Raw genomic sequence first — 13300 nt, 5'->3', positions numbered from 1 at the left:
GCCTCTGATCATCGCCTCCAGCACAAACGTACAGGGTGCAAGCTCAGACTGCTTTACTGTACACAGTCTGGGGACACCCATCTCTGAGGGTAAATATTCTTCAAATATTTAGCATGCTCTGCTGCATCACCTTCTCCTCAGCAAGGAACCTTCTGCAAGATGAAGGTGGGCCCGCTGCTGTCATTCACAAGTAGAACATGTTTGCCCTGGAAGGTGTAAGATAGAGAAACCTCAGATGTAAAATTCTTCTTCGTTAGCTGGTGAAGCTGGGCAAGCACTACCATGATCATCCAGAGAACAAGGAGCTGCTCTAGAGGACTGTTTGGGCTGCTTGGAGAGAGATGCTGATGCGAATGAGCTGGAAGACCATTCAGAGGGAGAAGGCAGTGAACCGTCAACTGACTCAAAGGTATTGCACGTGGCTGATAGAGGCCTTCCACTGGTGGCTGCTTGTTTAGTCTTAGCGACAATTTGCTTCTGTGGGGGAAGAGAGGCTTCCAAGTCATTGCAAAATCCATTAAGGGCAGAGTATGCAGAGACCACAGACAGGTCTGAGAAGGACATCTTCATCCCTGTGTCTACATCAGTCTCCTGGGCACCCTCCAAGTCATCAATGTTAAGCCTGGGGCTGCATCTCCATGTTTTTAACCTGGTTGCAGGTGACCCAGTATTTAAAAACTGAAATGGTTCATTGACATGAAAAGTCTCTGAGGCTGAGGAGGAGTTCACTGTGGGCAAGCAGAACAGAGACTTGCTTCGTTGAAATGACCATGAAATGCTGGAGGCACTGCTGGATCTGCGTGTGAAGTCTCCTTGATCACTGTGTCTCAAGTCCTGCTCAGAGAAACCAAGATGATGACTGAGGCCATTTGCATGATATACCTTGTTTTGACCCATTTCTTTTGGTTGTTCAGGGACAGATCGGTGGCTCTCAGGAAAAAAGGCAGGCAGAGCGGTGAAGCGGGAATCTGTTGACACAGATGGATATGGTTGCTTGCTCTGCTTTGCAGACTTCCTACACCAACTGCGTGCTTGCTGCAGCCAGGAGAGGGAGAAAAGATCACATTAATACAGAATTGGCAGTCTTACAACCGTAAAGTCTCCGCTGCTGAGTTGTTACTGCAAATAATTACGAAGCAGACTTCATTCAGTGTGCTTGAAGCAAATGTTTCACTTCAATAACAAAGAGAAAGCACCCTGCCAAAATCCCAAATATTTACATAAGAAGCCTTGAAGACAACAAGAATAAATGGTAGAGGAGCCCTGCCTTGCGGGCTGAATTACACTAGCTTGAAATTCTCACTTACTATTGACTTGTTCAGATTCATTCATACTCTGTCTTCCAACATTACTGCCTTAGTGGACCGCTAAGGAACAAAAATGAAGAAATGGGAAATGTATGTTACCATCATTACTATTTCTCATTTCTTCCTTACTAGGGCGTACATGTTTTTATTTTTTTCCTCTGAAACATCAAAAAACCTTCACCAAGCAGCCTCATTCTCTGTTGTCTCAATGGGATTTTACTACTTATTTCAACTCCTTCACATTTTCTCTTTCACATCTGACTAGTTGAACAGTGCACCCTAGAACCCACTTGCTCTGTTACCTAGCTCCTAATGACTTCAAGCACAGCTTTGGACAATTAATTTGCTTGTAGACACCTAGACTGAAGGCTTTAAGCTGATGGTTATGATCTGAATCTGGACCTAAATCTCATCCCTAGGGCAGGAGTCAGTTGTCTACCTGCTAGATACTTGAGCATTTGCACAGGGACAGCAGCCGTGACAAATGGGGAACCAATGTCCTTCTCAAGAAGCTGCTGGAAGCCAGGTGGCCTTCCTGTGGGATTAGACACTGATGTGTGGGCAACTGAACTGAGCCCCTAGTGTCCAAGCAATCATAAGGTTTTTCATCATCCCACTTATCCCAGTAAGGCTTTTAGAAGTTCACATTTTAAAAAGTTTTTAATTTAAATTCTTCTTACTGGAATTTCTCACATAATACAAAATGCTAGATTTCTGTCCCAAAAGGGACAGTGGGACAAAGTGCCAGATCACACCCTTGAGTATAAACAGTAATCTCAGCTACAGGACTTGACAGTTGGAAATAGAAGAGGAGAAAGTACTAGGCATCTTGGTCACTATGCGCTATTAAAGTGACAAGGCTGTGACAAACATGATTCTGGGCAGTCTGAAGTGACTTAAAAAAGTATTAATGAGCTGTGTACAGCACGGCTATGGCCTCATCCAGAATGCTGCACATGACTCAAATCATGCCTATGTGAAAAAGAATAAATTCAAACTGAAAAAGATGCAGGCACAAGGAAAAAAAAAAGAACTATCCATTAAAAAACCTGAACCACAAACTAATAAAAGGTTTCTAATCACAAGAGAAGTAAAAGAGTCTTCTGGGGTGAGTGATGGAGCTTGATCACTTTACCAAAGAGATTATATGACATGACAGAAAGGGATGAGAACTGGCAACCAAGGAGGTCCTTTGTTTCCACCATCTCTAAAAGAACTCCGTACATTGCTGCTTCTAACATCTTGCTAGTGCACATCACACTGCCTCAGTGACCCAGATCTGTCATAACCATCTTCTGGTTTTTATTGCAGTGATTATATAGGCAAAAAAGGATTTTCACATCTGCAACAAATGCTTTTCTTATTCATGATCATCTAGCTAGAGGTGATTTATAGGACAGCCAAACCATAGGAGTTCACTTAGGCATTGTGGATGAGTACCTATACATACACCAACATACATGTAATGAGGTATGTTATTTCATAACCTATTTCTGTACAATATAATAAGCTGTTTTCCTTAATGCCATAAAAAATTAAATGAATTAATGGGTAAATTAACCAGAGTAGTGTAGCAGTTTCATTAACTGATAACAAATTGAGTACAAGAGACTCATAGAATCATGGAACCGTTGAGTTGGAAAAGATCTTTAAGATCATCAAGCCCATTAGTACCTGTCCGCTACTAAACCATGACTCAAATAAAGTAAGTCAAATTGTCAACAAACCATTAACTGGAAATCACTTTAGACCTCTACATGCAAGATTATTTTATTTTTGCACTAGGTGAGCTAATTTGTTTAAAAAATACTCAGCAAGCTAGAAGGCTTGTGTCCAGGAAGAAAATACCAGCTGTTTCTTAACTGAAGACATTTCTGGATAACCCAGAAATAACAATATGACATGCTGGAATTACACAACCAAATCACCGCACTCTTTTGATGAGTCTTTTCAAGAAAACGCTCCTCATTATATTGCTGTTTGCACTAACCAAAGGTACTACTTTTTTCTGTTCAGTAGTTCTGACATCAGACACACTACATGGACTCAACCACCATGCTTGCTGAATCAACAGAAGCACCCCCAGAACACTTCTACCTCTCAGAGAGAAAAGATTGCCTGACCACGGCTAGTTTTTATGCTATATTCTTGTGTTTTTATAGACTTAGTTGATAATTTGGCAGATCAAGCATCCACAGAAGCCAAGGATCCAAGCAAGTGCAGTCGTCTTGGTTGTGAAAAGGTAAGGAGGCCCTTGGGACCACAAGCACTGGTAACAACTCAGACAAGACTGTACCTATGATTTCTATGATTTCTACCTGAAACCACAAGGTTTTTGAGGACAGATCTGACGCTTGCACTGGGGAAGAGTTCTGTGGGCAGCACGAAAGCCTTGCCTTTACCTTGCACAGACCATACCATCTGTCTATACATAAAAAGCAGAGCCCATGGACATCACAGGTAGGATTTAGCTGTCTAGTTAACGCAGCCAACGGAGTCTGGAGAGCAATTCAGCTTTCCCTAAAGGTAACTCCTCTATCTGGTTAGCTGAATTGCTCTCTAGGTCCTTGGGTTGTACTGATCCCATACACATTGACTACAGTGAGAACATGGACTGTAGCTCACACAAAAATGCCTGCAGTTAGACTCTAGCTTTAGATATCTACAATCTGGAGCCAAACCAAACCCTGCAGAGATAACTCCCATGTGATTATTTTGCTTTGGTGTATAGAGGAGATATTTTGCACACTAGTAAAAGTCTCATGCATTTAGATGATGGCAATAATTTGTCATTCCCATGTATTGACATAACTTTTGAAACGTGTTCCAAAGAAAAATAATTTAATTTGGTCTCTCACTGGTGAGAGATACTGGGTCTGATTCAGTTGTGTAATTGTAGGTACCTGCTGTATCACAGAATCACAGAATGGCAAGGGTTGGAAGGGACCTCGGGAGATCATCCAGTCCAACCCCCCTGCTAAAGCAGGTTCACCTAGAGCAGGTTGCACAGGACATTGTCCAGGCAGGTTTTGAATATCTCCAGAGAAGGAGACTCCACAACCCCCCTGGGCAGCCTGTTCCAGTGCTCTGTCACCCTCAAACTAAAGAAGTTCTTCCTCATATTCAACTGAAACCTGGCCCGGCTTGCAAGCACACACATGGGCCACTCCATATCAGGGATTTCAGTGCCTGGGAATGTTCCCGGGCGTGTTTAATTTATTAATATGGGTAAAGCATTTTTTTGAGTAAAGCACAGCTCCTTCTAATATTTACAAACACTCTAGTTTAAATCACCTTGTGTTAGCTTTGGATTGTAGATATGCAACGCAATGACTACAGGTGTGACCAAATTACCAGTACTCAGAAGGACGCTTACCCGGGGCATCACCTACGAGGGTGTGGAGTGGAGGGCAAAGGCAGGATAAATGGACAAGGTGAGATGAAACACCCTTGCTAGAAACCCCGGGGGCTCTCATGTAGGAACTTTCTAACCAAAATGCAGATAAAAAGTAGAGACTCAAAGGAAGGGGGAAATGCACTTCTAAGTGGGAGCACTTGGAAGGGGCAACCTGCCCCATGCAGCCAAACAATTTTAAGTACCTGGCCTAACTGGAACATACTTATACTAACAAGAAAAATCTACTTTAGGTAAGATATTAATTTTAAGATTTTGTTATTTTTAACCCTTTTCCTAGCTCTTTTAATGTTACTGTGGGCAGATAAGGGCATTTCATTTTATACAAGGTATTTGCTATTATTCCTGCTACTGGGTCACAGCTCCTGGTCAAGCCCAGTTGGCCTGGCAGGAGGTAATGGTGGATAGGTGAGGAGAAGGGGACAAGAGCAGCCTGCCCTGAGGATGGCTGCCTGCAGGGCGGGCCAAGAGACATCCCTAACGCAGCTTATTGCTGAACAACTCTGCTTATAGGAAGAACTGTTTTACCTTGATCCTTTTTTTTTTTGTTTAGAAGACCTATTTTCCAATGCTGCTCTTCATGATATGGGCAGAAAGGGGAAATAATAGGGTTTTTTTTTTAATGCCTTCATCTTAAAGCAACATAGCTGAAAAATTTCCTGACTATGAGAATACCGGACTGCACAGCTGTACTACAGGTGGAGTGTCAGAAGCTCCATCTCATGAAATACCAGTGAATAAAGACTACAGGCTAATCCTATATTGTAGAGAACTGGATTATGTGGACTAATAAGACTTTTCTATATCTACATTCTGTAGCTTGTCAGAGATCACAGAGAGGATTCGATGATTTAGCCAGGATTAAAACTCAGGCAAAACTAGCTCCTAGTCCTGTGCCAAGGCCGTTGACTGTGCTCCCTCATACCACCCTGGCACAGCACAGGGCGAGCTGCATGCAGCTGGTGCGTTCACGAGATCGCTCATCTTTGTATTAACCTTACAGTGCCTGACAGTCCCACAAAGTTCAGACTGGATTTCCACATGTGACTGCTCTCGGAAGAAAGCAAGCGGGAGATGCTGATCTTCCACTGCCCTTTCAGCCATGGGAGGCTGAAACCAGACAGACCTATTTTTGTGCCTCAAGGACAGCGTGATGCAAAGCCAGCTACTCTTTTCAGCAGACCAGCCTTCTCCCTCCTCCCCAGTCCTTCTCTTGGCTTTGGAAGTCATTGCATCTGCTTTAATTTTTCTGAATTATTCTCTTTTTCAAGTCCTTATCTTCAGCCTTCTCCCAGCTTGCTTTCTGCATTGCGTGTTACCTGGCTGCAGCCGGGCAGACCCCTGCCTGGTTACAGCCATGCCGCCTGCATCACGCACAGGCGCGGCGGAGATGCTGGAGAGGGGGTCAGCCATCAAAAGGCAAAGACTTGATCCAAACCGACACGCTGATTTTAACTGAAATTCCCCAATACAGGGAGAGAGATCTGTCAGACCTCGCCATAAAGACACACACAACAAACTGGCCGCTGACTAAACTGGCTGAGATTAGCTCTCTAACAGAACAGATTTTTTTATCTGGCGCTAATCTGCTGCTCATTTATAATCTCTGCACAAATCTTTGTGAAGCCTGGAGGGATTTAGAGCCTTTGTGTATTACAATGGGCTGCAGAAGAATTTCATGACGAATATCCAGGAACGCCATAAACAACTCTGGGCAAACCTCGCAGAAATGCACTTTTGACTTCACTTGTGTTGCCTATACCTGACACAAAAAATCCACGAGTGCTCCTGCAGTCTATTTTAAATTGCCTGCTTTTTAAGAAAGCAGATAGTGATCTCATTATGCATTATCTGTATTAAGCACTGCCAGCAAGGCTCCGCTGAGGTCAGAACCCAGCCAAACAGCCGGCATGGCAATGACATCACCATCTCGAGCCCGGATTTCGCCTGCCTTGCTCAACAGGAGTGCAATGGTGTTTGATTAATTGTATTAAAACCAGTGGGATTGATCCAGGGGGAGAAAAAAATCAACACAAGAAAAAACGGCAGAGGTTAGTCCTCAGCATTATCATAGTAAGTCTTACTTGAAAGGCAAAATGTATTCAGAAGGGCAGCATATCAAAAGAAAAATGCACAAATTTATTTTAAATTGAATTGAACATATTTGAAAAGTGGCATGTACTGTGTTTACAAAACTAGAACAGGTGGGTGTCTGGTAATGCTAAATACATTCCCTCTCATGAGTTTTTGCTGGGTGTAGAGTCATCAGAGAGCTTACTATGCCATGAAACATAACTGCAATAATGGAAAAGACAAAGTACCTTAGGATGAAGAAAAACAACTCAAAAACCTCCTCCTATTTGAGTTAGTGACTGATTCGCTGTGTTGCCTCCTAACCCAATCATTAGCACTAAGAAGAACCAAACACCCGCGGCTCTAAAAGGAAAGGAAAAATAGAGTAGAAGATTTTTAAAAACAGAAGCCTAGTATTAGACCTAAAGATTAATTAAATCAGCTTAAGGCACCACCCTTGACTGAGTCAATTTTTACTCCAAAAGTTGGTTCTTTTCACCAGTTTCAACAGAAACTAAAGGTAATTTTTGCAAAGGTGCCCTGTATACATCCTTGCTTGTCCTTGATCCTTTTCTTGCCTTTCTTCCTCTTTGTGTTCAGCTCTGCTCTATCTGCACTATTAATTCAACCAAGCTTGAAGCTCTTCCCTCACCTCCATTTTCCTTCTTGCAGACCAAACTATTCTCTGCAAAAGTGCCCTCTCTTTGCCTGTTCTTGTCTTTCCTTTTTACTTTCTCTGCTTCTTGGTTTACTTGCTCATCTTTCTCTCTTCTACTTGTACTTAACTGTAGTGACTCAAGACTGGGACTGCACTTTTTTCCCTTTATTCCCCAGAGTTTGTAGTCGGTAATGCTTTGAGCAACAGGGACAAGATGATTTAACTGCATTTACGACTACAGGGGTACATTATATCATCGAGTCTGACCTTGTGTTCATCATTTTACAAACCATTAAGCCATTTCTTTACTGCGCTTGCTGACAGTTTAGGCAGATGAAAGCATTTCAGTTTTCAAGAGACAAAATTGCTGTATGCTTCACACAGCGGCATAAGACAGAGGTGCCACAAAGCCCAAGGGCCCTAAAATGGTATCAGATTGACTAATGCTCCCAGACTATTTACATGTTTGATCAAGATCATACGAATGCTGGAATGGCCACCAAGGCACTCAAACTGGAAACTAAGAGAACAAGAAGGAACGCTGCTTTGTGTTGGAGAGAGGAACTGCGGAGCCAGGTGAGGTCTGGAAGGGTTTGGTGGCTCAGCTGAAGTAAATATAACCATGACCACACTGATCTGTGACCCAAACCTCTCAACAGAAAGAGAAATGGACCCTGAGCCTCCCAGGTTTGCCCCTCCTTGGCCAAGACAAGCTTGAGAGGCAAACCATTCCTCCTGCTGCAGCAGAGGAGAGTAAAATGTTTCTTTTAGTCCCAGTTGGGGCTGGGAGAGGAAAAGGAAAAGCTTTGTCCTAACCTCAGATGTTGTAATGATTTTGACCTCAGCAGCTCAGTAATACCCACCCTTGCTGCCCATATATCTAGGACAGGGTATTTTCTGCATCGCCCAAGTCCTCTTGTCCCAGCTCCTTGCTTCAGTTACGGCCAGTCTCCAGCACTCGGTAAGAAGGCACATTGCCTCTGCTCCCTAAAACACACTGCATCAGCTGTGCATCATGGAAAAATCTCTCTCCCAGATTTCTGTGTTCGGCTATCTTGAGTGTGAGGTTTGACTGCAACCACACTTTTCATGCAGACACGTACATATTTTAAATAACCTGAGGGATATAAAGGCACTTTTGTGCTCCTCGTGGCCTCAGTTGAAACAGTATGAAGAGTTGAGCTCATGAGTCTCACGGGCACCTGTACATAATACACCAAATAAACAAAGAGGTTTTCAGCTGTAAGCTTTTGATTCTTTTTTTCTGTAGAACGTATTTGCCGATGTCCGTGTAGCCATGTAGCCTTCATGCTGACTCGTCTTCAGGCATTTTGCACTGCAAATGCCTATCACAAAATGCCTTTCTGCATGCAGCTGGCAGACATCTGCACCCTCAGACTGACTTCTGGCAACTCCAAGGACATATTCAACCGTAACATACTGATCTTGAACAGAAATGACTGCAGTTGATCTCATGAAACCATTAGGGGATGACTACTGCCTGACCATAGATCTAGAGTACTGATTTTGTACACTGGGATATGGAGAAATCTCCAAGGTAGCAGCAGCCTGAGCTTGCAGGTAGCACAGCAGCAGGTTAATAATTGTTAATGGCTGGGTCCATATGCAATCTCTTCTCAGAACCAAAGCTCTGAGTAATAAACCATGTTTCCTAAATATGATTTACACCACTTCTGAACTCAAGATTACGCTTGCCCTGTATAGGCAGAAAAAACACTGGCCAATTAACTCAGCAAATCAGCTAAAAATATCCCTCTAACTAAAAGCTGTGATCAGTTAACGTTTGCACTGTTATTTCAAGGATGCTCTATAAAGCAACGCTAGGCAGAAAATAGCCACCCCATAAACAGCATAGGTTCATTAGTACAGTAACTGGCATAAAAGCCTTACAGTGCCAGATCTGACTACCTTGTTTCAGGCAGGATTAGGAGAGACTGGTAACAAATGATACATTTCCTGGGATTTTTATTTGCCTTGGCTTTCCAGCAATGTTGTTTGCTTCTTGGTGCTGAAGATGGCGGAGGGGGTTTCAGCAAGAAATTGGTTATCACGGGGTGAACCAGGTGCCTGAACAGAGGTGTTTGGTCCATTCTGGTATCTCCAAGGGTGCTTGCCTGGCATTCCAGCAGGGCACAGCCCTCCCGTGGGTCCTGAGTCCAATGTGCCAGGACACCTCTTCTTGGTGGATCAGGTACCCCTTGACATGTAAAATGGCAGTAGGTTCTTATGCTTAAGCACTGAGTCACAACCTAGGCGAGATATTCATTCTGTGCTGCCTGCCTTCCTCCCAGGTATGTCTGCATGTCCTCCCTCACGCAAAGTAGCTAGGAAATGCTGCCAAAATGCTATTTTACCTTTCCTAGCCTATCCAAAGACATTCTCATAATTTAAAGAAGCCACCCGTGCACTTTCCTCTCTGCTCACTGTCCCTGCTTCCCAAACACGGGTGGCCAAGCCAGTCCCATCAGTTATTCACCTCTCCTGCTTCCCACATTGCACTGCCGGTATGCAAATTCATTCGCCCTTTGGCTGTCTCTGAGTGGATTATGCCCAAAGGCAGCCAGGAATTTGGACAAGACCTATAAAACTGGCAGTATATTCAGTATACCAGTATATGGTATATTCTTAGCTGCGTTATTTCCCATAGCATTCTCCTGGAGAAGCTGGCAGCTCATGGCCTAGATGGATATACTCTTCACTGGGTTAAAAACTGGCTGGGTGGCCGAGCCCAGAGAGTGGTGGTGAATGGAACTAAGTCCAGTTGGTTTACCTTTCCTAGCCTATCCAAAGACATTCTCATAATTTAAAGAAGCCACCCGTGCACTTTCCTCTCTGCTCACTGTCCCTGCTTCCCAAACACGGGTGGCCAAGCCAGTCCCATCAGTTATTCACCTCTCCTGCTTCCCACATTGCACTGCCGGTATGCAAATTCATTCACCCTTTGGCTGTCTCTGAGTGGATTATGCCCAAAGGCAGCCAGGAATTTGGACAAGACCTATAAAACTGGCAGTATATTCAGTATACCAGTATATGGTATATTCTTAGCTGCGTTATTTACATATTCTGCCCACTGCTCTGACAAGAGCTCCCCAGAGCTCCTGCTTCTGGGCTTGGTGCTGGTGAAGCAGAGTGGGTGTCTTCCCACAGGGTGCAAATGTGCTCTTACGCCTTGCTCTTGCTAAAGCCAACTGAAGCTCACCCTTGCCTCAGCTGGTAGATAGCTGCACCCTCGGAGCTAACTTGCCAAAGTGGAAAAGCTACAAAATAATTTTGAAAGGCCCCTTTGCAAATGAAGGAATAGTTTCTGTGGTATTAAACAGACTTATCCTGCCCATGAATAACTTTATTTTCTCTTGCACTGACTTTACCTAAGCCCCTTGGTAATTGCATTTGCAAAATGGGTTAAGAACATGGATCAATCTGGCTGGCAAGCATCCAAGTCCCTGCAAGCACACCAAGAAAAACAGAGAGGTCACATCTTGTTAGTCTAATCATGGAGGTATATTCCAACTTCAAACATTAAACACTGCCTGTAATTTAACAGGGATGTTAATCCACCATTTTGGGTAAAATTGGTAATTTTAATGTGTAAAAAGGTGCAGTATCTATATGAAGTAAACAAAAATATTCTGGTGATTACTGAAGAATACTAGGAGGTCACTGATTTGGTTCATATAACTGGGAAGAAGTGGAAGTTATTACCAGCACTGTGGCATTGATAATATCGTTAATAGCAGCACTCTGTGAGAAGTCAGAAGGTAGTCCTGTTACTTTAAAAGGTAATTACTATAATTGTTTTGAACTCAGAATGAGTTAAAAGAATATAAGGAGTCCATGGATCACCAAATCCAGTGCTTCTTATAACCCATGCTCTGTCATTACGGGGACAATCTTTTTAGCAGGGCCGGTTGTGACAGGTAATGGTTTTAAACTAAACCAGGGTAGGTTTAGACTGGATATAAGGAAGAAATTCTTCACAATGAGGGTGGTGAAACACTGGAATGGGTTGCCCAGAGAGGTAGTGGAGGCCCCATCCCTGGAAACATTCAAGGCCAGGTTGGACGGGGCTCTGAGCAACCTGATCTGGTTAAAGGTGTCCCTGCTTACTGTAGGGGGGTTGGACTAGATGACCTCTAGGGGTCCTTTCCAACCCAGAACATTCTATGATTCTGTGATCCTATGATCATATAATTCCTTTTCCTTAACTGACCATCCTGTCTTGAATTAGGGTATTAACCTGTTTGCACCTGCAGGGTGGCTGTTATGTAGGTGGCCATCAATATTTACAACTGCCAACATAAATCTGTTTTCTTGTTCCTGTACCAGAGGAGACATTTAGTGAAAAAGCCTTTTCCTGTCCCTGCCGTTTACCTGCTGGTATATTTCCAAGCACAGAGCTCCCTTCAGGCCTACTTTGGCCAGGCTCAGATGACCCTACTTTTCCAGTTTCCATTTGTAAGACACTCTCTCCATTCCTCTGCACGGGGTGAGAGCCCTTCCCTGTACTCGCACCCCTCTGAAGTCACCTTTCTGGAGCCCAGAGCTGAGGACAGATATGGCCCGTGGGACCTTGTGCAATGGCACAAACACTTCCCACACTTTTTAGGTTATACTAACCCTGGTATATACCAGAGACTGCCCTTTTCTTTTCATGGCCGTGTTGCCCTGGTGGCTGGTAGTCGTCAGAGGGTTGGTTTAGTTATAGAGCTCCACTTCTGATTGTGCAGACTTGTTTAAAACCTGTATACCAGCACTTTGTCTTCATGACTTTACAATCGCGTAAGTTAGAGCCAGAGTCTCTGTTTCCCCCCATTTTGCATTTTTTAAACTTCTGCTTCACCACGTTTCCAAAGTGATCATTTCCAGTTCTGTAACTTCATTCCCATTTGCCATTTTGCTTCCTGTTCAGCATCCTCATCCTCACTGAAAAATGAAAGTTAATTGCTCTCGGAGGCCACACTTAGCAGGCTTTCACTCTTCCGTTTTGGTGCATATCGCTAAATCCTTACTCTGATTTTCTCTGCAGGGTTTACCTCAGCCTGCTGTTCGGTAAGTCTCACTTTACTTCTGTACTGTCTGGCACTTGTTATTTCTGAAAATTTGCTGTTTTGAAATTGAAAGCCTTATTTAGAAGCCCTGTATTTTTTTTTAACCCTTCCCTTCAAGTTACTTGAAACCAGTGCAAGATCCCATAAGCCAAAGTTATATCATGCAGCAGAAACCTCCTGAAAAAGAACAAGGAAAAGGGGACGTAGGTGAGGGCGGTTGCTGTGTAAAAGTTTCCTGATGGCTCTTGTAAGCTTAAGTTTACAAATTACTGCAGGCTAACCCAGATATGCCTACAGTGCAAGCAGTAACCCTGACAAAACAGTGACTACCTGGGCTGTAGGGCTGAGGGAAGCTGAACTGATCTCCTCAGCCCTACACATGCGCTGGTCAACTCTGGCATGGGCTGCCTCCGTGGGAGGCATCTGCAAAGCGGCATCGAAAGGTTTCACCACCACCTGGATGTGACTCTCCAGAGCACAGATGCCCCATGTACCTGGATTTTCAGTCCCAGGAGGTACAAACTGGGGGTACAAACAGGGGCACTGTGCTGCAGGGGGGCGTACACATGCTGGGAGGTCTGTACAGTGGCAGGATGGCACCCGCAATGCCTCTTCCACACAAACAAGGTTGGACAATTTGACAAGCTCCATGAATGGAATTCGCTCTAAAAAAAATACCTTTCTTCAAAATCCGAACAACCGTATTCCAAAGGTGAGGGTCTGTGCCCCTTGATTCGAACGCTACGCAGCAATAAATACCTCTGCAGTGCAGGCATGG

General features: G+C 43.9%; 1 protein-coding gene across 1 annotated transcript in view; it reads right to left on the bottom strand.

Annotated features, from left to right (window-relative positions):
- Nucleotides 1–231: 231 nt before the first annotated feature.
- FAM124A (family with sequence similarity 124 member A) overlaps nucleotides 232–13300 on the bottom strand; it is a 20938-nt gene continuing 7869 nt past the window's right edge. The window contains exon 3 of the mRNA XM_009642628.1: nucleotides 232–1035. Coding sequence (XP_009640923.1) covers nucleotides 232–1035 — 804 coding nt within the window. The remainder of the gene's footprint in view (nucleotides 1036–13300) is intronic.

This window comes from Egretta garzetta, unplaced genomic scaffold (assembly GCF_000687185.1).
Source record: "Egretta garzetta isolate BGI_Z169 unplaced genomic scaffold, ASM68718v1 scaffold377, whole genome shotgun sequence".
NCBI classification, from domain to species: Eukaryota; Metazoa; Chordata; class Aves; order Pelecaniformes; family Ardeidae; genus Egretta; species Egretta garzetta.
Note: the sequence above shows the minus strand (reverse complement) of the source record. Positions and strands in the feature narration are given on the sequence as shown.